At 37.5% G+C, this 24696-nt stretch overlaps 1 protein-coding gene across 2 annotated transcripts in view; it reads left to right on the forward strand.

The window, feature by feature from the left end:
* Positions 1-24696, forward strand: part of GPC6 (glypican 6) — a 1096805-nt gene that overhangs the window by 739070 nt on the left and 333039 nt on the right. For both annotated transcript variants that reach the window (XM_082700679.1, XM_082700680.1), the window contains exon 4: positions 12870-13035. In XM_082700679.1, the coding sequence (XP_082556805.1) occupies positions 12870-13035 (166 nt within the window). The remainder of the gene's footprint in view (positions 1-12869; positions 13036-24696) is intronic.

Here is a 24696-nt window from a genome sequence, read left to right on the forward strand (position 1 = left end):
GCGGACCTTGCTTCCTGGTAACTTTGAAATCCACTATTCATTTTCATTATAGCACCTTGAGCAGTTTCAGCACATGGTGATGCTTATTAAATATTTATTACATAAGCTTAAGAATGAATTCATTCATAGCCTTCCATTCCATTAATATTGAAAGAAGAGAGGGAATAAAACCTTTTCTTGGTACACTACAATTGTTTTTCAGTCTCAAAACCCACTATCTTAGCTTTTTTTTTTTAACCTCCTTTTCCTCTTCCTTCTTTTTCTTCTCTTCCCCCTTCTCCCCCTCCTCCTCCTCCTTCTTATTCTTTTCCTTCTCCTCTTTATTATTATTATTATTATTATTATTATTTTGCAGTGTAGAGTCACCACTAGCTTCTTTCAGATGATCTCTTCCAAACCAGTTTCCCCCATGTCCACAGAAATTTCCAGATTTAATACTCTCATCTTTGCTGATGACAGTCCGTGGCTCATTTGTCAGCCAACGGATTAAAGCGTGGCCAAACGAGTGTTCTAGAATTGCCCCTCAACTTCTCTTCCTCCTTAGGCCTTTTTCTGAAAAGGTCCATGTTGGTGCTTTGCAGGGTGAAGTAAAGAATGGGAATTTCCCATGGAAATACTCTGGTGCTTTGGGCCACAGGGATTCTCATGCAGGGTTCATCAGGAATTAGAATAACTAACGTGAATCTCTGTGTGTGCCCACAATGATATTATCCATAAACTAGGTGACATCAGGGCTACTGGTAGGAAGACAGATCACTATTCATAGGGAGCTGTTGACTGATAGATGAGATTAACACAAATTTCATATCCATGTGTTATGCATCAAAAATTACCAAAACACAATATGGTGTTTGTCTATTTTCCTGTATCCATCAGACATATTTTAATATTATTCACCTCCCACCATATGCCAGCTCCTTATACTAGGCGTTTAAAGTTATACATGTTCATTAGAGAATGAGTGATTTTGGCTTTACATTCTTGAAAATGCCCCATCCCCTTACTTTCAGAGCAGAGTGTGTTTATTCTAGAGCAAAAACCTTATAAATACGTTAGTTCTACTATACAGAGGCTAGAATTCATAGCTTTTACCGAAGTGGATTCTCCCATCAATGACTCATATTTAAAGTCACTGCTAAGATGCTTCTTCTAAATGAAGTAATATGTAAGCTATAATTTCTAACCGAGGAAGACAACTATTCCCTGATGAGACACTAAGGGATCTTATTTTACATTCTGCCTTCACATTTGAAGATTTACATTTAGGTGAAGTTTAGAATGTCAAGCAGACTGCACAAATAAAAGGCAATATCGCCAAGACGTCAAGATGATAGAGCAAGGTAAAATTAAAATGGTGTTGTGTTTTGTTGGGTAAACACATCAGAAAGCCCTCTGAAATATGTATTTAACCAGTAGAAAGAGCTATTTTATTCTAATGGATGAAAAATATCCAGTCTGTGTGTATGTGTGAGTGTGTGTGTGTAATTTATTTAAATGCTATTTGGAACTATTCCAAAATGAATAATAACATTCATTTGCTAACTTCTGTGGCAGTTTTATTTATGTTTTGAAGAATATAATTAAATATAGGAATTGGATTTAAGTAACACTGAATTTGTGACATAATCTGATAAGCCCTAATGGGGCTGCCAAGAACTGACATAGACCTTAACTCACCTTACTTCCCATGTCCTGATTTTGTTTTTAAGTGTGCACAGCATCAATGTTACTTAGACTTGGCTTTGGAAATTCTGCAGCTCAGGCTATTAGGTATGCAAATTAGGTCTGTTCCTTTTCTCACAGACCCAACAAGTTCAATCATTTTATGGCTTGCAAATGCTTCATAAGCCTCTTGCTTTTCTAGTGGGGTTTCTCGCCAATAAGTAAATTACATTTTTAAAAATAGGCTGAATTTTTATCATGATGGCACTACAAACATTCGTCATCCATATAGGGAATATTTTTCCTTCAGGCTCTGATTTGCAATTCATGATTGCTTCCTGTCTCATCCTTGTTTACTCTCGATGGTACAAGATGGAGAGAAGATAGGTTTAGAGCATACACATTTTAAGTCACTTTCAAACTGAGCTGGATGGCCAAAAGGTTTTTTCTTTGTGTGCACAGTAATTTATTCCACCTAGCCACTGTTAAGTAACAGTTGAAATGATAGGTGACTTTCTCAAAAGAAAGTGTTAAAATATCATTAAGGTCATGCACATCGAACCAATTTTGGTATAATGTAATTTGAGCTTAACATTATTTAAATAATTTTTATATAACCACATGCCTAAATAAAGCCCTAGTTAGGTGATAAAGATAGTAATTCCTCTGTACAGCTTACAAGTCTGGTAGTAGAAAATTATTTGTTAAAGGCACTTCTCTCTTTCAAACAACTTTACAGAGATGCCACTTACATACCATAAAGTTCACTGGTAAATATAAATGGTATTTAAAGTGTAAGTGTCAATGGCATTTAGTATACTTACAGTGTTGGGCAACAATTTGTGTTTCTGTAATTGTAAAACATTTCTGGCACACAAAAAGTAAACTTATACCTATTAGCCCCAACTTGTGCTTCTTCCACTCCCTTACCCTAGCCCCTGACAACCACGAATGTGTCTATTCTGGATGTTTTGTAGATATATGAAATCACACAATACCTGGTCTTCTATATCTGGTTTCATGTTGTTTCAGAGTTCTTCAATGATGCAGAATCTCAGAATTTCATTCCTTCTAATTGCCGAATAATATTTCACTGAACGGATATACCACATTTTGTTTATCCATTCATCAACAGATGGAAATTTGGATTGATTCCAGGTTTTGGCTATAATGCTACTATAAGCATTGTACAAATTTTTGTATGGTGTATATTTTTATTTACCTTGAGTACATACCCAGGAGTAGAATTGATGAATCATAGGGTAGTTTTGTTTCCACAGTAGCTGCCATTGTACATTCCCATCAGCTGTGTATGTAATGTCTCCACATTCACATCAATGATCTTAATTATCTGTCTTTTGTATTGTCTCCATCCTAGTGGTGTGAATGATATCTCAATTTAATTTTTATTCTCTAGGGACCGACGATGTTGAGCATCTTTTTTTTTTTTTTTAAGATTTTATTTATTTATTCGACAGAGAGAGATCACAATTAGGCAGAGAGAGAGAGAGAGAGAGGAGGAAGCAGGCTCCCCACCAAGGAGAGAGCCCCTTGCGGGGCTCGATCCCAGAACCCTGGGATCATGACCTGAGCCGAAGACAGAGTCTTTAACCCTCTGAGCCACCCAGGTGCCCCGATGTTGAGCATCTTTTCATGAGATGCATCTCATACCTTCTTTGGAGAAATTACTATTCAAGTCTTTTGCCCATTTTATAATAGGGTTGTTTGTCTTTTTGTTGTTGGATTTTAAGAGTTCTGAATATATTCCAAATATAAGACACTTATCAGATATATAATTCACAGACATTTTCTTCCATTTGTTAGGTTGTCATTCATTTTCTTGGCAATGTCCTTTAACACACAAAAGCTATTAGTTTTAATGAAGCCTAATTGATTTTTTTTCCCTTTTGGAGTCAAGAATCCATTGCCAAATCCATGGTCATTAATATTTACCCTATATAGTTTTTTTTTTCCAAAGAGTTTTATTGATTTTGCTCATATTTAGGTTATTTATCCATTTTGAGAAATTTTGGTGCATGGTCTGAGTTCAGATCCAGTTTCATCATTTTTCATGAGGATATCCTGTTGTTCCAATATAATTTGTTGACGCTACTATTCTTCCCCAATAAATGATCTTCACACCCTTGTAAAAATCAATTGGCCATAAATGTATATGTTTATTTTTGGTCTTTCAACTCTACTTTAGTGACTTAAATGTCTATCCTCATTCCAATACCATAGCATTGATGATGATGGTGGTGATGATGATGGTGATGATGATGATGATGATGATGATACTTGCGAGAAAACACATATTTACCTTCTTAACAAATTGTTAAATGCTCAGTACATATTGTTAACTATATGCATATAGTTGTACAGATCTCTAGAACTTTTTCATCTTGCATGACTGAAACTATATCCTTTGAATAGAAATTTCCCACTTCCCTCTCCCTCACAGCCCCAGCCACCACCATTTTGCTTTCTTTGCTGAGTTTGACTATTTTAGATACCTCATGTAAGTAGAATAACATAGTATTTGTCCTTCTGTGACTGGCTTATTTCACTTAGTATAATGTTTTCAAGGTTTATCCATGTTGTTGCGTATTGTAGGATTTCCTCCCTTTTTTAAGGGTGAATAATATTCCATCATATGTACAGACCTCATTTTCTTTAGACATTCATCAATTAATGAACATTTAGAAAGTTTCTACCTCTTGGTTATTGTGAATAATGCTGCAATGAACAGGAGAGTACAAATATCTCTTCCAGAACCTGTTTCCAGCTTTTTTTGAAGAAATACCTGGAAGTGAGATTGATGGATAGTACCACTGAGTTTTGATAAATACTTTAGCTTTGTAACAAGTTGTAGTACATTTTGAAATCAGGAAATGGGATTGCTCCAAATTTGTTCCTTTTTTTTCAAAATTGTTTTGACAATTTGGTCCCTTGTGATTCCATATGAATTTGAGGATTGTCTTTTACATTTCTTCAAGGAAAACTGTTAGAATTGTGATAAAGTTTGCGATGACTCTATAAATTACTTTGAGTAGTATCGCTATCTTAACAATATTGGGTCTTTTAGCACATGAATGCAGGGTATCTTTCCATTGATTTAGGCCTTCTTTAATTTCTTTCAATGGTGCTTAATAGTTTTCAGTGTAAAATTCACTTTTTTGGTTAAATTTATTTCTGAGTATTTTATTCTTTTAGATACTATTATAAATTCTTAATTTCCAATTTCCTTTTTTAATTTGTTTATTGCTAGTGTTAGAAACTCATTGGATGTTTGTGTTTTGATCTTATACCCTGCAACTTTGCTTAATTTATTTACTAACTCCAATAAGGGGTGTGTGTGTGTGTGTGTGTGTGTGTGTGTGTGTGTATGCTTTGGGATTTTCTATATGTAGGATCATGTTATCTGTGAATATAGTTTTAATTCTTCCTTTTCAAATTGACAACTTTTATTTCCTTAACTTGCCCAATGACTGCAGCTAGAATTTTCAGTACTATCTTGAACAAGAGTGGTGAAAACAGGCCGTCTTGTCTTGCTCCTGATCTTAGAGGGAAATATTTCAGTCTTTCACCATTGAGTATGACATCAGCTGTGGGTTTCTCATAAATGCTCTTTATCATGTTTAGAAAGCCCCCTTCTAGTTCGAGTTTTCTACATGTATATTTTTACTTGTATGTTTCTAGTTTTCCATATGTGTATTTCCATATGTATTTATTATGAAGGTGGTTTTTTCTGCATCAACTGAGATTATCATATGGGTTTCCCCTCTCCCCTTTTTTTAATAAATGCAATTAATTATACCAATCGATTTTTCTTATGTAAACTCCACCCCCACCTTGCATTACTGGGATAAATTCTACTTGGTCATGTTGTATAAATTTTTTAATATACTGTTGATTTTAGTCTCCTAGGATTTTGTTGAGGAGTTTTTCATCTACATTTATAAAGGGGTATCTGTCTATAGTTTTCTTTTCCTACTATATATTTGTCTGGTTTGGGTATCAAGTAATACTGGCCTTTTACAATGAATTAGGAAATATTCCTCATTTTCCATTTTTTGGAAGAGTAAGGAAGGACTTTTGTTAATTTTTCTTTAAATGTTTGGTAGAATTCACCAGTAAAGCCATCTGATCCAGGGTTTTTCTTTGTTGGAAGACTTTTGATTACCAATCCAATCTCTTTACTTATAGATCTAGTCATATTTCCTAACTGTCCACAATTCAGTCTTGGTAGATTATGTTTCTTGTAATTTATCTATTTGTTATCTCATTTGTTGGTGTGTGTGTTATTTTCCTTGGCCACCATAACTTACTACCAGTGATTTAAAACCAGAGAAATTCATTCCCTCACAGTTCAGTAGGCCAGAAGTCTTGTTGAAGACTTGTTGAAGTCTTACTGAAGACAGAAGTATTGGCAGGATTGATTCTTTCTAGAGGGTCAAAGGGTAAAATGATCCCACACCTCTCTCCTCACTTCTGGAGAAGAAAGATCTGAAATCAGTACCCTAACTTTATATCTTAAGGAACTAAAAATAGAAGACCAAACTAAAGCCAAAGTTTTTTCTCCACTCCACTGTAATCTTCATTATTTCCTTTCTTTTGCTAATTTTGGCTTTGGTTTGCTCTTCTTTTTTAATTCCTTCATGTATAACATTAGGTTATAGATTTGAGATATTTTCTTTTAATGTAGGCATTTATGGCTGAAAGTTTTTATATGTTGTGTTTTCACTTTAAGTCATCTTAATATTTTCTAATTTCCCTAGTGATTTCTCTTTTAACCTATTGATTATATAAAAGTTTGTGGTTTAATTTGTGAATTTTCTCATTTTCCTTCTGATACCAATTTCCAGCTTCATTCTATTGTAGTCAGAGAACAGACTTCATATGATTGCGATTTTTACAAATATCTTGAGGCTTAATGTGTCACAGTACCTTTTTACTGAAATTTAGCAGTCTCTATTAAGCAGTCTCCTGGCTGCTGTAAGGTTTTTTGGTTGTTGTTGTTGTTGTTTGGCTTTTTTGTTTGTTTGTTTTTGTTTGTTTGTTTTTAATTTAAATTTCAAAGTTCTGAGTAAGCTGTATCTTCCATTTTTTGCAAGATTAATTGTTGCTTCAATGGAAGGACTGATTCTCCACATTCCCTACTCCACCATTTCTGTGATGTCATCCATCTTCTGTAATTATCTTACAGATAGCTGGTACATGGCTTTCTTTAGAAGCCTTCCCTGACAACTCCAACTTCTCAGTTCTAAACTAAATGCCCTTTTATGGATTCCCTTTCCAGTCATTTCCCTGAAACACATAACTTTTTTCCTGAAGAGATCTGGAAATGAATGTATTCTGAGAATCCTGACACTGGTATGAGATCTCTTTATTCAGCCCCCAAAATGCTGGATAAATGAAAATTGCATGACTGAACAAAGAAGGAACAAATTGAGGTTCTCATGAACTTCCTACAAAGCCTTTTTATAGGTTATAGGTTGTTAAAAAAAATTAAAATTACTCAACATGAAACTACTTAGAATTTAATGTAATCATTCTCAAGGACCTCAGAAGACACTTCAATTTCATGATATATTAAAAGGATGAGTGGAAACATCTCATCGTTTCTTTTTTTTTTTTTTTAAAGACTTTATTTATTTATTTGACAGAGATCACAAGTAGGCAGAGAGGCAGTCAGAGAGAGAGGAAGGGAAGCAGGCTCCCCACTGAGCAGAGAGCCCAACGCGGGGCTCCATCCCAGGACCCTGGGATCATGACCCGAGCCGAAGGCAGAGGCTTAACCCACTGAGCCACCCAGGTGCCCCCATCTCATCATTTCTTACAACCGTAGGTTAGCAACTAGAGAATGGCATGGACTCTTGCTTTAAAATACATTTTTAATATATTCTGGTTAAATAATTTACTTATATTAACTTGTTTGTCTTATGGGAGCAGAAGTCAAATAGGTTTATTTGATTATATATATTATATATATATATAATATAATAATATAATATATTATATTATATTATTAATAATATAATATAATTAATAATATTATATATTAATAATATAATATAATATAATATAATATAATATAATATATATTCATTGAGTATAAATTTAGATTTGTAACTTTCACATGTTTTCTTGTTTTCTAAAAATATTTTAAGTGACAGAGTTATTTTAAATTAACTACTACTAGAAATTGCTAACATGAGCATCAATGCATAAATGTTGGTCCCGTGACAAAAAAGTCTTAACATGTATTAAAGACCTGAAATGAATTGCTATCATATGGGTAAGGGTGTGCTATTCCACAAACCACATTTAGAAAATTTAAGAATTACTTGCTATAACATCCTGATACAGGTGAGAAGCTAAGTAGAAGGTCTTAGTTCTCTCTCCCAGTACAACTTTACAAAAGGGTTCCTTTTGTATTTCCTGTCATGTTTCAGTGTATCTTGGTTTAACCTTTTAAAAAAGAAACACAAACAACAGAAAAGCACAAGATTGCAAACTAAGAGTTCAATTATTTTTACATCATTTTATTTATTTTTCTGTTATTTTACAAGAAAACTTAGTTACAAATTGTATGATTACAAAAACTGTTCAACTATACAATGATTATTGATGTCCTTATATACAAACAGCTTCAAAAGAAGTTAACAGAAGGACTCAACCCAAGATGCAAGGAATTGACCCATCAATTGCACTCTTGAGCATTATCCCAGAGAAACGGAAACTTACATTCATGCTAACATCTATGTATGAATGTTCACAGAAATTTTATTTCTAATAGCCAACTACTGGAATAACCCTGGTATCCTTCAGTGAATGAAGAGTTGAACAAATACTGTTATATCCAAACAAAGGAATATTACTCAACAATAAAAAGGAATGAGGAACAATTTAGATGGACCTCAAAGGCATTATGGTCAGTTAAAAAAAAAAATAAGTTTAAAAGAAGACAACTATGTGATTCCATTTATATGACATTTTTGAAATGACATAATTGTAGAGATGGAAAATGGATTATTGCCAGGTGTCAGGAACCAGGGGTAGTGTGGAAGTAGCACCAAGGAGTTCTTTGTGGTAATGAAAGGTTCTTTAGGTTGATTGTGATATCATGACACAAATCTGTATATGGAATAAAATTGCACAGATGTGTATACACATATGCACACACACAAACGAATGTCAGTTGAAAAAATCATGAAAACTGAATAAGGGCTTTGGACTAGTTCATGGTAACATACCAGGTCGGTTTCCTTGTTTTGATATTGTACTATGGCTATTATAAAAATATTTATTTATTTATGTGTTTGTTTATTTATTTATTTATTTTAAAGAGAAAGAGCTTTAGAATGGGGAGGGGCAGAGAGAGAGGAAAAGAGAGAATCTCAAGCAGACTCCGTGATGAATGTGGAGCCCAATGCAGGTCTCCATCCCACAACCCTGAGGTCACAGACCTGAGCTGAAATCTAGGGTCAGATGCTTAATCAAGTGAGCCTCTCAGTTGAAATGTCACTATCAAGTGGCATTGGTGAGGGAAGGGTACCCAGGACTCTGCTGTTTTTGCAGTGTCTTGTGTGTCTATATTGATTTCAAAATAAAAAGATACTATTTTAAAAATTGTACCATTATAAAACACTATAAATTATTTTTTAAAGATTTTATTTATTTGACAGAGATCACAAGTAGACAGAGAAGCAGGCAGAGAGAGGGGAGGAAGCAGACTCCCTGCTGAGCGGAGATCCTGATGCGGGGCTCGAACCCAGGACCCTGGGATCATGACTTGAGCCCAAAGCAGAGGCTTTAATCCACTGAGCCACCCAGGTTTCCCAACACTATAAAATATTTTAAAATAGAAACACCCCTCACACAACTGGCACTGAAAGCAACCTTCTTTTCAGAGGCTTACTTCTAAAAGTCTTCAGTTTGAAGTGATGATTTTTTTTTATTTTAATTCACACATGCAGTTATGTCAATTCAACAAATATGTGCTTGTGAACATGAAAGCTTAAACTTTGATCCTCCACACTCCACTTTCTTCTTCTTCAAATGCCCTTTGTTTGACCAGAAGGGATGTCATTTCCAAAGGTACTGAAAGAGTCACATTTATTTTGAACAACATTGTTCTTTTGGGTTATTAAGGCTGTTCAATTTTCTCTGTTGGTTGCAACCCTGAGTTGGAAACTCTTCTAAAATGTCAGACTGAGAAAACTGTACTGGGTCCAATACAATTTAAAACAAAACAAAACAAAAAAGCTTTGGAATTAATGCAATCAATGATTACCTTTGAAAACAAACTTAAAAAGTAACAACTGAATGCTAAGATGTATACAACTATCTGTCTTTTCTTCTTAGAATATCAATATAGCCAAGAAGTTGAGAAACACAATAGAGAGTTCAATTCAAAAGCACTTACTGAGCACCTGAATCATAATCACAGCGCCTGCATGTTTTGCAGAGCAGCTCAGGTTATAATGATGACGGAGTCCACACTGCCTAAGAGATCCCTAGTGTGGACAAATGCTCCCAGTTTACACTGGCATACTGGGGGAGAAGATGCAAAGCGCTGTGTAATACCAACAGCCAGAAAACCAAAAATCCAGCAGAGTCGAAGGAGGCAATTCCTTAGGCAGCTCGCCTGAAAATAGGGTTGGACTCCAGGAGAAAGGCCTCAGGGTCAGGACAGAAGGCACATGGCTATGGAAAATAAAATCCTACAGACACACATTTATAGGACGGCCACCATATCACATAAGTAAAATGCACAAGAATCTGAAATTCTACCTAAATCCTATATGGAGAATAAAGATTTGTTTTCTCTATTTTCTGTGAATATCTTGGGATCCAAGGGAATGAAAGAAAGTTTAAGATAATATTAGTGTGGATAAAATTTGGTGTTTTCACACATTAGCTCATCTGGGGAAGATGATATTGTGACACAAATGTGTGCTCAAGTTAAAAGTCACCAGACCCTTCAATTTTGTTCTCATGGGTTTGTTTGTTTCATTCTTTCATTGGAAGATAAGTTGTAAAATTAAGAGATCCTAAGCCATTCTCTAAATATCGTTAAGGCCAATTATATTTCACTGTACTTTTTGATTTGGAGTACTTAATATGCTCCTTGGGGAGCCTGCTTCTCCCTCTGCCTCTCTCTCTCTCTCTCTCTCTCTCTTAAGAATAAATAAATAGGGGTGCCTGGGTGGCTCAGTGGGTTAAGCCTCTGCCTTCAGCTCAGGTCATGATCCCAGGGTTCTGGGATGGAGCCCCACATTGGGCTCTCTGCTCAGCATGGAGCCTGCTTCCCCCTCTCTCTCTGCCTGCCTCTCTGCCTACTTGTGATCTGTCAAAGAAATAAAATAAATAAATAAAATTTTAAAAAAAGAATAAATAAATAAAATCTTAAAAAAAAAACCCTCAAAGGTGAAGCAAGACAAATACCATGTGATTTCACTCATAAGTGGAATCTGAAAAAAACAAAACAAGGAAACAAGCCAACAAAAAGCAGAATCAGACCTCTAAATACAGAGAACAAACTGATGGTTGCCAGCGGAAGAGGGTGAGGGGCAAAGCAGGTGAAGGGGAACGGGAGAAAAAGGCTTCCAGTTGTGGAATGAATAACCCACCGGAAGGTACTGCATAGGGAATACAGTCAGTATTATTAGAATAGTGTTGTATGGGGACAGATGGTAGCTACATTAAGGTAAGCACAGCATAAAGTATAGAGACATTGAATTCTCTATGTTGTACACTTGAAACTAATGTAAATTGCGTGTCACCTACACTCAAGTTAAAAAGCTAAAAACAAATTCACATGAGGTTTCTAGGTAAAGGATAAAACGACAGAGATTGGCTCTAGTAGTGGCAAGTACCTCCTTACACAGAACTACCTTTTATTGTCTCACCTTTACTTGGACATTATGCTTTGTCAGTATCCATGTGTTCTTGACATGGAAAGCCCACCTGTGGGCCCAGGTGTGTCTGATAAAACTGTAACTCTCCAACAGATCCAAAAGATACAAGTTAGGCTTTTTCTTGGATCTAGAACACAAGATCAGCAACAGATGGTTACTTAACTAAGATACCAAAATTATGGGAACCGACCAGATAAATACGGTATTAATTTTGTGTCTAGTCATAAAAGAGCTTTCTGTATCTTCTTCTGTCATTGGTTCATGCTGTTTTAAATAATTTTTCCTCTGGAAAGTCAAATGAGAAGTCAAATTGAAGTCAAATTAGAATTTTCAATGAGGGATGCTTGGGTGGCTCAGTGGGTTAAGCCTCTGCTTTTGGCTCAGGTCATGATCTCAGGGTCCGGGGATCGAGTCCTGCATCGGGCTCTCTGCTCAGCAGGGAGCCTGCTTCCCTTCCTCTCTCTCTGCCTGCCTCTCTGCCTACTTGTGATCTCTGTCTGTCAAATAAATAAATAAAATATTTTAAAAAAAATTTCAATGAGTCCAAAAAAGATTTTATTTGCCTAGAATTGATTAACTTAGAAGTACCTCAGCTTTTCTTATTCAAGGCAAATGCCATTTCATTGCTGGCTGAAGCTCCTGTGAAGTACTGCGAAGATTTCTTCCTACATTCAACCCTGGGTCCATTTTCCACAAAGTTCCCAGAACCGCAAAGCTTCAAATGCCTGAAGACATTGCCTGGGCCGTTCCTATGGCTTCTAATCAGGCCTGGGTCTTAGAAATGCCAGACGAGTTGATATCGATCCTTTTTTAAAAAGTTAGGTACAAAGGAAGTAGATCTGCCAGCCTCCTTTAGAAACAGGGTCAAATAACCAGTTGGAAAATTTTCCAAAGGTGTCACATTAAACTTTAATCATACCTACATTTTTATGGAGCTTTTAACTTTGCAAATTGCTTTCACATGCATTACCTCATTTCACGTTCTGTTGCAATGAAACAGCGTCCAGGTTTCAGGGCTGTATTGCAATGACACAGATATCAAAATGTGGATGGGGACACTTCACGAAAACTGATCATTACCACGTCGACCTGCCTGGCTTGGAAATCGGGTATGACAAAGGGTTAAGATCCTAGTAGTTGCTGGCGTTTCTCGGAGCCATTTCTCCTTTTTTTGCTTTTTCAAGGAGAAAATGAGTTCCATCTTCTCTGTCTCCCTCCCGCACTTCTTAGTTCTGATTTTCTGATTTTCTTTTTTTTTTTTTTTTTTTCTCAATCAATCGGCAGGTCAGCCCGACCCCGGGGTGCATCCGAGCCCTCATGAAGATGCTCTACTGCCCGTACTGCCGAGGTCTTCCCACCGTGAGACCTTGCAAGAACTACTGCCTCAACGTCATGAAGGGCTGCCTGGCCAATCAGGCTGATCTGGACACCGAATGGAATCTGTTCATAGGTAAGGGGCGTTCCCGCGGAGCTGTGACGTCACGACGCCGAGGTAGATCTCCGACGGGGTGGTGGGCCTGATGCGCAGCTCCGACGTCGCGATGACGTAGAGAGACCAAGTGAATTCAATACAGAACCAGGAAGGAGCTTTTAGCAAGTTTTAAACATGATTTTGCATTTGTTCTTCCTTTTCTAAATCCAAAAAATAAGACGCAGAAGAAGAAACCATGGTATGTTGCGAACGAGGGTCCTGTATTGAATTCGCTGATCTCTCTGGCAAAGGGAAAGGTATCTTTGTTGAATTTCTGGGAGCTTTCCTGTGGAAATGGACAAGTTAGGGGAAGGAAAAAAAAAATCTCATTAAAAACAAATCCACAGCACTGGCTCTTATTTGCATTACCGCATCGTAGTCACAGATTAGTAAACAACTCCTTCCTTAAACGTCCATGATAAAAGGAGCTCAAATAGTTTTGCTAAAATATGCAAATTTCCCTCCCCATTCTGTGGAGAAGAATGCTTCTGGCTCACTGGCTCCAAAGAGCCTTGCCTTCTTCGGAAGGTAGGAGGAGAGAGGCTGGGGAAGATGCAGGCAAGGTCTTGGGTTGCAGAAATCGCTCAGGGAGTCGCTCTGTCAAAAGATATTTCCCAAATTGCTATCCAAGGATAAAAGGACACATTTTACAGGCAGGCTTCTCCCCGGAAAACACAGAGGCCTTGAAAGAGTAAATGTGTTTTCTCCCGCCTCTGTCAAATGGCCTTCAAATAAAGTATTTCAATTGCATTGGCTCGCAATTGCGCGGTGACAGGCGGAGTGGCGCTCATCGCGACATCTGTCGGCGGCATCATTTATGCAAACCTCGAAACCAGAAGGCACGCCTAACGCCTTCTGACATCTAAGAGTCGGGTGGGGGGGGGGGGAGATCTAAGACGTGTTGGAGTGGAGTGAAACCTAAGCCCCCTGTACGAAGATGTGCTTAGGTTACAAGCCTTCGGCTTTGGCTGTGTCACCCACGGGCTAACGTGCTATTATGCTTAGGAACGCCAAAGAAAATGGTTTTGAAGTTTTAAAAAAAGATTTGAGAGTGGGTAGATTCAAATGGAACTCATCTTAACAAAATCCCAGAAATCATTTCAGGGAGAATAAATTGAAATGCTGTTCTCCACTCCCTATAGTGGGAGTATAAAATCTGTTTGCATGATCTTGGGTTACTTTATTTGAAAAATGAGGCAGTGTTTTAAAAAGTTGATCATTAAGGTACCCTTCTAACTCAAACATGATACGATTCTTTGCTAAGATTTTGGATGGGAGTATGAATTAAAATATAAGAATAACTTGATCTTCTAGAATATATATTTAGATTAATTTTGGCAAAGACACTCCAACCAAATAATGCTAATCAAAAAGTACTCTCTCATCAAGAAATCTAAAAACATTTGCATATTTTAAAAACAGATTAAACCTTGTAGCATCCCACTTTGAGTCATACAGATTATTCATACTTTTGGGTTGAAACTACCTGAATTTATAGCACAGTTAAATTGTCTTTGCTTAGCCTGCACCTTATTGATGAAAGTGAGTGTGTGGAGTTTGTTACTTAGAGCAGGACATGATTAAGAATGAGATTATAGGCTTTTAATTCATAAGAGCGACAGTGACTTCCTTTTGGCTTTTTCTCCTCAGGGCTGGTTGGCTGTTTTAACATAAAACAAATCTTTATACTTTGATTCAACTGGGTTTCCTGGTTGCCAGTTAGATGTGGAATTGAATGTCTGGAAAGCCATTTGATTTAAAAACTAAAATTTGAACCCACTGTGCATTGGTTGTACTTTAATGAAAAGGGAACCTGGTGGTTAGCCCTCCATTAGTATATCTCATACCCTACCTCATGGTTTTTTATTAGTCTTAGATATCAGTGAGAAAAATCCTTCTTCTTTCTTTCTTTCTTCTGGTTCTGCTATGGCACTGAGAATTGACCACCAACACAGACTTTTGGAGCAAAATATGTTCTTGCTAATACTTGTCCCGACATGAAGTGTTCATTCACAAGTTGATTATATCAATCAGTCAAATGTGCCAACTCTGTTTTCCACACATAGGCATCTAAGATGACAGTGTTTCAGGGGGGTCATGAATGCAGCAGAGAAGAACAGGGAGCAAGTCAGTAACCCAACAGTAGATATATGGAAAGCCCATTCTCTGGTTGGCATCTGTATGTATCTTTCTCTGTTGGCATCTTGAGCTTCTACCATCTTTTCATCAATCCCCTTCCCTCCTGTTGCTGTGAGTCGAATGCACCATTTCTGCCCCTACATTCATACCCCAGCTTATACATTTTTATAGTGTTCTATTTTTAAATTATGTGCTCATCGAAAAGGTTAATAGCACCATGCCATGCAATGTAGTCAATAAAAGCAAGAACTGAACCGGTAGCACATTTTCATAATCTTTACCCTGACACAAATTAATTGCAAATGAGTTGTGATTGTTTTGAATTCATTTGTTGTTGGATTTGTCAAAAGAAAGGCAATTCACAGACAAAGTGAAAGGTCTTAAGTGTTCAGCTAAAAACCCTAATGGCATTCCATTCACTTCTGAAGTTCTGTAGTTTGTCAATTTTCATTTCTTTGTAGTCCTAGAAAAAATCAGGAGTCTTCTCGGGAGGCATTTCCGTAGTTTTCCTTGAGGACGTTTAATTCTGTGCCCTTGCCCAGAGTGGGTGTTCAAAAGATTTTTTATCAACTAACTATTGTAGGAAAAAGAGCTTTAGATAAAGGGCTCTTGGGTTTTTTTTTTTTTAAGTTGCAACAACTTTGAAGAAGATGCTTCTAGACCCATTTTAGAGAATATGAAAGTCAGTTCACTCAGTTCATCTCTGCCAGAACTGTTGGCTGTTTTCTAGAAGCAGGTGGGATTCCGCAGGACGGAGTCCAGCCCAGCTACAACCTGGGACACCTAAGTGGATGGGGGTGCTAGGCCACTTCCCCGAGCTGGGCAGGACCCCAGAGACCCAAGTGCGGGGTGCAGTCTTCTCTCATTACCAGGCAGGATGCCGGAAGAGAACAATGTAATTTGAGGCATTGAGAGGCACAGCTTGGGCGCTACCCCAGGTGTTGCTGTCCATTCATACTCCGTGGACTCCAGCCTAGCCTTTGAATGTTGCCTGAATGCAAAAGCATTTTCCCAGAAAATGTTTATGTAAATTAAAATTTCCTAAAAAGAAACCGTTTGTGGGCAGAACTTGTTTTTGGTCCTATCCTGTGGTTATTTTGAGTGTTTGGCATTGATATCAACACTCCACAGATAAGAGTTGTTCTGTTTGACAAGGGGCCAGGGGGCAGATTACACCCAGCTCAGAAGCCCAGAAGTTAAGGCCCAAATTACATTTACATAGTGGCAATAAGTCTTGCATCTACTTTAAAATCTAGGAGGTGGGGGGCAGCCCCTTCTAAACATCTGGTAGCTTCTAAGGCTTTATAGACTGTGAGAACTGGAGAGAGGAAAAAAAGGATTTGGGGAGGGAGATGCTGATGAGACCAAAGGCAGGCATTCTGTTTGTTCTGTAACATTTTTTTTTTTTTTATCACTAAAGTATTGGAGGATGCTTACTAATGCAAATATAAGACTAGCATCGCTACCGTTCCATAAAAGTGAGACCTGAATATGTTTGTGTCTGGACATCGCAGCCTAATATTTCAGCCTATCCCAAGACTCTAATGATCCTAACCTATTAATTTAATTCACTAGGGTTAAAAAAAAAATTTCCCCTAGTGTAAAAAATGTATGTGTCTAGCTTCTTATTCAGTTGAGTACATTTTTTACCCTAGGGGAACTTAATGGAGGACAATGAGTTATAGTCAACTGTGATAAAGTGTTAGGAGAATAGAAGCACAGATGCTAAGTATCTATGGAGCTGGGGGACTTAATCTAGACCAGAGTGTCAGGGAAGCCCTACCTTGGGAGATCTAGAACAGTAATAAGACTGTATTGAATTAACATTGTCAGACATAATTGTTGTTGGGCAGCCATGACATATAGTCTTGCTGGAACACCTTAGAGGTCCCAAAGAGTCACACGTTCCCTGTGACAATTTCAGTGGATCTAGTGTGACCTGTCAGTGATTCGTAGATACTTATTTGATTTGGGTTTTTTTTTTTTTTTTAACGTTTTATGCATGAGTCTCACCACTACCACTGTCGCTGACTTGAATTGAGAAGATTTAGAGAATTTGTGTTCCTTTTCCTCAAGAAAAGGTTCGGTTCCCTGATCTATAGCTGTGCTTCAATAGAAAAAGAAGAAGGAGAAGTAGAAAAGGAAGAAAGGAGAGAAGGGAAGGAAGGAGAGGAAAAGAAAAGCCAGCAAAGCAGCAGCAAAGCAGCTGTCCATACAAGCTGTCCATACAAGCTGTCCATGCAGCAAAGCAGCTTGTCCATACAAGTCAGTGGTATCAAACTTTCTGGGCTTCCTCCTTTCAAACTAGCCACTTGTTAAGTCTAAGACAGCCCAAAGACAGAAAACTGGCACGAGAGCCCCAAACATGAAGTCCTGGGTGGGGACTATACCTGTGCCTGGCCCAGAGGCCCTGCTCTGAGTACCCTCCATTCATCTCCTGAGATTCAGGAAGACAACACGTGTTTACTGAGTGCCTGGTGTGGGCCTTGTTCTGGTTTCAGCATGAGGCTAGAGCAGGACAAGGTCCTGCCTGCTGAGAAGAGAGCTCCCCGTACGTTCTCTGATGGAATCAGTGACGCTAGACAGAGAAATGGAAGGCAACGTCGTACAAGGCTGCTTTATTTCCCTTTGTAGGTCTCCTCTTTTAATGGAAGTATGACTAATTCAGTAATTTAAAAAACACATATCTCTGTTGTTAATGGACTCGTGAGTGCAGGGATGGCAGAAACAAATCAGATAATGAACCTGGTTCCTTCATTGTGACAACTGCTATCAAGTTGTAAATTAGAGCCAGACGCCAGGAAGCTGTGGTAGGTCAGTCAAATGACTAGTCCTGTGTGATAAATGGCCAATTCTGGGCACATACTACTTTCTTAGGACCTGAAAGAGGTTTTTGTCCTCAAGGTATTTAATATATTCACAACTTTGTATTTGCGTGTGTTGCTAGATAAACACTTAGTGTTCCTAGTAAATAAACTTGAGTTCTCTTTTTATAAACTATCCAGTCCTGTGTGATGTTACATTTCAGCAGGATATAAAATAAACACAAAGAACCATTTCAAACATTTGTATAAGATGCTCCTCTTTCAAAGATTCTGTAGCATGAAATTCTATAATATAAATCTGGTAAGTTTTTTTCCTGACAAAGAATTCGATAGTAAATATGATGTGACTCTAGCTGATAGATCCCAAAATGCCATGTTTTAAAAACCTCTAGACCCAAAACATAGAAAATCATTTCCTTTCAGCTGAAGAAAAAGGAAAATTTAAGAATTATATTTAGCAGCAAGCTTCAAGGCTTCTTGGTCTCTGCCTTATATCAGACAAGAGCCTTTTCATTAATATGGTTTAGAAACACAACTCTTAAATTGAGGAACAAAAGCCAAAGCAATTATTTTAGAATCTGATCTCATCGTTAGCTACAGAACTTGCTTTTGCCCTTGTGCATTCCTAAAAGCACCAAGAGAGATTAAAAAAAAAAAAAAAAAAAGTTATTTTCTATCAGTTGAAATCTAACCCCGCCCCACTCCCTGTCTTCCTTTTATACTCATTGATTCAGTATTTCTCTTTTCTCATGGACATTTATCATATGCTGTGTTCTCTCTGTAATGCTAGCAGAATGCACAAGCAGTACTAACTACTCAGTGAGCAGGAAAAAGTAAAGAAAGCAAGAAAGAAAACAGTTGGCTGGTACCCAGCAGTCTTTCAAGAGCTACATTTGCTATCAATTTTCTAAGTTTAGAGAACGGGTTACTTCTGAACTCTGCATATGTGAAAGTATTTTTATGTGGTGCCATCGGGTTAATGCCTGAAGGATGGTATAATGTCAGAGGCTGTTCAGCAAACACAGAAACAGGCGTTTCCTCACCTCTGAACACTTACTAATGTTCATCTTGAGGCAACAACTGAAGGGATTCGTGGGACTGAGATTTCTGGTCTGCATCAGGCAGATTTTCCCATGGATCAAAGCAGGCAAAACACATCAATTTTAAAAGTATTTGGTGCAATAGACAAGTAGTCATTCAAAGGTACATGTGAATTTCTTTTGCCCTCAGTGCCAAGTCTTGTACGAACATCTATTCCGGTTCCCACATATTCAACTCCTATTCAATTTATAATTACTGATGACTGCAAGTATGAAATTCTGAACTAGACTTTCAGGTTGGAATCCATGGTGCTATCAATGATCACACCAACCAATGCCCTGTAACAAGGCATAGGATACAAGATATTCCATTTATAATAGGAAGTTCACTGAAATTCCTCTTCTGCCTTATTAAGCACTCTATTTTCTATGAGAACAGGCAACAGAAGGGTTTAGTTTACCAGGAGAAAGCAGACCATATCACAAATGATGAGAATTGCCTTTGTGCCGAGGATTTTTGCTTCTAATTTCCACTTCAGTGTCAGTGTTTTCTATAGGTAAATGGTTTAATTTGATAATTATATCCAAAAGAACTTGTTTTGAATGATGGACATCTGATTTTATAAATAAATTGTGATTGTTTTCACTATTATGTCTCAACTTTAAGTGAAAACACAGGATGTCTGGCTTTTGGCATGCCCAGAAAAAAAAAAAATATTTGATGATTCCTTAGAATGGAATTACATGAATTCCAAAAGTCCCAGAAACCCAAGTAAAATTCACACACTATGAACATTAGTTTGATGACTTTCTTAGCAATTTCCATTCCAGGAAATAAGAGTAGCATAAGGTAGAAGAAATTGTTGTGTTGTAGAAACCAAAAATGAAAAATATAAATAGAGCTAGATAAGTGGCTTGTTAAAGAAAGCACTCAACTATGTGGCTATTCACAAATGGCAAACTTATAACAAGTCCCAGAGCTACCATAACCAAAAAGTCTTTCATGCGGTGACTGATTTAACAGAATGAAAGAAAGAGAGAAATTCTGAGGAGTTTAGATCACTGTAAAAGTCCTGATTAGCAGCTAAAGTGAAAATCTTTATTTTGACCCAAATAATAAATCCTGTGTGATATTGCAGTGCTCAATTAAATGTCCTAATAATACTAATATTGGGCGCCTGGGTGGCTCACATTGTTAAGCATCTGCCTTCGGCTCAGGTCGTGATCCCAAGGTCTTGGGTTGGAGCCCTGCATCAGTCTCCTTGCTAAGCAGGGAGTGGTCTGCTTCTCTCTCTTCCTTTGCACCCCCTCCCCCAACTCGTACGCTCTCTTTCTCTCTCATTGTCTCTCAAATAAAAAATAAAAATATTTAAAATAAAAAAATACTAGTGTTAATAAGGTAGATTTCTTTTCCGGTAAACATTTACCTTTATGTATATATGTAAAATTAAGTATCCATATGTATCTATCCACAGATAGATGGCTCTTCAAATTGCTGTAAAAGCTCCTTTAATTCATGATTGTCTCAGGAGTAGAACTGCTGCTGATCATGTCTTTACATTTGAGTCATTTTTGAAATTAGTTTTAATTTTCCTCAGGCTTGTTTCTACAACAATTATAGAGACTTTTAGAATCTTATTATCCTCATCTTTTTGACTTTGTGGCTTGTTTATTATCAACAACCCTCCAAGGAACCAGCAGCAGAAGCCAGGTTAGAAGAGATGGACCCGCGAATTATTCCGATGGTTAAAGGCATGTTTTCATTGGTTACTCTGGAGGGGAAATAGATATAAATGTCCTTGGGAGTAATTTAAACTTTGAGAACCTTCATGATATATGAAAACTTTGAGCTTATAATTCATTTAAAAATATCATGCCTACAGATACTTGGTAAGGTAGCCAGGAGAGAATTTAAATTAAAATAGAGCATGAAATATTCCTTGTCCTTCAAATAACAGCTTATATATAAACCCCACATAAAAAAAGATATGTCCTCAATTTTTTTTCTTTGCATGGATTTAAATAATTTGCTACGCTAAGAATGTTCTTTATTATAACCTCTGAAGAAGTGAAAATTGCAAAAAGAAATGAAAACAAGTCACTGAATATATGACATCACGCCAAGAAGGGATGCATGTCTATACATCACATTTTTATTCTCCAGGGTTCAGGATCTTCTAGAAAGATAACACTCATAATTAAGTGTCAAAACAGTCAGTCAATATCATCTACTAAAATCTCAATGCTTAGGAAATGAACCAAAATAATGAGAGGCCTAAGAATACTGTCCAATGGCCATGAATAAGTTAGTGGATGTGAGACCTTGGGTTGTAACAATTATCGCCAGAGCTGATGTGGTTTTCAGATTGACTCAATCAGAAACTGATGCTGCCCTATCTCAGCCCGGCATCTATCTCTCTTGTAGTTTCCCACGAGCTTGAAAGCTTTCCTCCCAGGGAAGCAGGACCATGGTTCCATAAGAGAATTCACTGGCTTCAGTAGGAAGAGTACTCTCAAAATCTATAACCATCAACTGCCAGTGGAGACGGTTTGGAGCCTTTGATATTATCACTTGTGCACATGTCTCCATGGTTTTCCAAATTCAGTGTCCTTGATTGTTAGGTTAGTTCCTTATTTTTAAAATAGTTTAGTGTTCCAAACTCCTCAATGTTGTGTTGACATAGTAATAGATATTCTATAGTCTACAATCTTTGGGTACTACCCAATCAGATGGGAGAACTGATATTGTCAATAGTCCTAAGAATGTTAGCTATAATTCTACAAATACCAATACTCAGTGCGTTTTAAGGGTATGGATCATGCATAGGAGCTGACTTCTAGAAGGTCATTCCATAAAGTGAAATACATATATCCCTTCATTAATCAGCCTTAGAGTATTTTTTTTAAAGATTTTATTTATTTATTTGTCAGAGAGAGGGAGAGTGAGAAAGCGAGCACAGGCAGGCAGAGGCAGAGGGAGAAGCAGGCTCCCTGCTGAGCAAGGAGCCCGATGTGGGACTCGATCCCAGGATACTGGGATCATGACCTGAGCCGAAGGCAGCTGCTCAACCAACTGAGCCACCCAGGTGTCCCAGCCTTAGAGTATTTTTAATTGAATTACTATGTCTACTGAATAAAGTATTCAGCAATTTCTTGGTGACCCAATTTAATATGTGTCTAATACTGCCTTTAGTGATTGAAGATTCAGATATGTGTTTCCTGAGGTTGTCCATCAGAGAGTGTTTGAATGTGTCTAGCTACTCACTTACAATCATAGTATCCAAATTCTAAAACCATGAGAGAGTTGTAAGAAACTTTATTCTTTCTGGTTCTGGGTTCCATCTGGAGAACATTGCATCCGCAGCAATAATGGCTAACAGTGATTGGACGCTTGCTTTACACCAGGCAGCATTGTAATCACTTTATACTTTTAATCCTTAAAACAATCTTATGAAATAGGATTATTTTGATTCCCATTACATAGACGGGAAAACTGAGACCAGATAAGCTAAGTGATGTGTCCAAGTTTGTATAATTTGTAAATTGCAATGCCAGGATTTGGCTCAGATTCTTAACCATGCATAAATTAATTCTGACTAAGTGTTTAGGAATTAACCCTTGGTCTCTGGCTACATGGGTTGATGGGGTTATGTTGGGAGAAATAGAGTACTGCAGCACTATCTAATAGAATCTTCTGTAATGGTGGGAATGTTCTGTGTCTCTGTTGTCCAAGATAGTAGCCACTAGCCACATGTGGCTATTGAGCACTTGAAATATCTCTAGTGAGTTTTAAAAAATGAGTTTACTTTATTTAATTTTAAGTAATCTAAATGTAGTCACTTATAGCCATTGAGCATTTAATATATGGCTAGTGTTTCTGAGAAACTAAATTTTCCATTTATTTTTAATTAATGTATATTTTAATCACTATATAATATGGTTAGTGGCTACTGTATTTTGGACACATGAAATACCCATGACATGATCCAAATGTCCAGATAGGTCAGCATCTGAGTATGTCTGGTTATCTTCAAAAGTTATTTATTTAGGTGCCTTTGCCTTAACTCTAGATTGTGCATATGGTAGACATAAAAGAAATAACACTTTCCTGCCTGATCCTTGGAAATCATAATTTTCCGAAGAGACTAAATGTGTATTTTCAAAGTGGGAGTTTGGTTAAGTGAATACAACACAGTTAAGAGCAGTAGTCCTTGAATTGTTGTCTGAGTTCAAATCCTGACTTCACCATTTTTTTTGTTTGTTTAAATCTATTAGCCCACATACAGTATGTCATTAGTTTTTGATGTAGTATTCAATGACTCATTAGTTGCATCTAACACCTAGTGTCCATCTTTAATGTCCATCACCCTGTTACCCCATTCCCCACACTACCTCCCTTTTTGCAACCCTCAGTTTGTAACCATTTATTACCTGTGTGTTACTTGAGGAACATTATTTAACCTTCATAAATCTCACTTTTCTCATCAGCAAACTGGAGATAATATGATCTGCCTCTTAGCATTGGGTGATAATGCATGTTAATCTGAAGGGTTGAGATATATCCACAGAGATACCGCTGAAGGAGATGCACCACGGTTCCTTTTTCAGGTGAATAGCCTGTGATGGTATGAAGAAAATAGGAAGTAGAAAGCAGTGGCACCTGGGGGGCTCAGTCTATTAAGCATCCGATTCTTGGTTTCAGCTCAAGTCATGATCTCAGGGCCCTGAGATTGAGCCCTGCATCAGGTTCTGCACTCAGTGTGGCGTCTGCCTGTCATTCTCCCTCTGCTCTTCCCCTTGCCCATTCTCTCTCTCTCTCTCTCATAAATAAGTAAAATATTTTTAAAAAAATAGCAAAGAAAGTAGAAAGTGGGGGGAACAATCTCTAGGACCAGAAACATACCAAAGAGATGACAAGGATAGGCTGAAAACCACAGGACAATGGTCAGAGGAGAGGTAATCAGTAAGAACGGAAGGTACGAGATTAGAGGAAATTAATTGTTCTTGTCCCTGCTCCGCATTTGCCTAAATTTCTGAGAGAGGAGACTGATCCCAGTAGAGTTGAACTTACCCTTGCTCAAGTGAATGAGCACTGAAAGAAAGCAAGCACTGAAAGAAAGTTCTTGCTGGTGTGTCCTGGGAGGTAAGATTGGTCGGGATTGGACTGTTCACAGTTTGAAAGGCCAAAGAGTTGACTTTCTCTTGTCTTGTAGGCAATGGCAAGTCACAGGTATCCTCTCATTCAGAGATGAGTGGGATCTAAGTGGCTGTCTGGCAGCCAAGTCAAGGATGGATTCTAGTGGTAAAATGACTAGTGTTAGAGACTGGAGGGGTTATCTCAGCATGGAAGGAGAAAAGGAGGAGAGAGGAAGACAGCACTCACATCAGAGTTGGAATTAAAGATTTATAGGACTTCATGTCTCAGTATCAGTGCCTAGGTATAGAGGGCAAGAAAAGAAAACACATAGATAGGACTGAAATAGGTGCACACAAGGAAGATGGCACTCTCAGGAAATGCAGAAGCTAGTTCGGGGTATGGCGAACATCGGTTTCTTCAATCTGCTTATGGTTTACTGGATTTGAGAAACAGTGGTACCAAAAAATGGGAATATCCAATTGGATGCTGAAAATAGTAG

The sequence above is a fragment of the Mustela nivalis genome, assembly GCF_964662115.1.
Source record: "Mustela nivalis genome assembly, chromosome: 15".
NCBI classification, from domain to species: Eukaryota; Metazoa; Chordata; class Mammalia; order Carnivora; family Mustelidae; genus Mustela; species Mustela nivalis.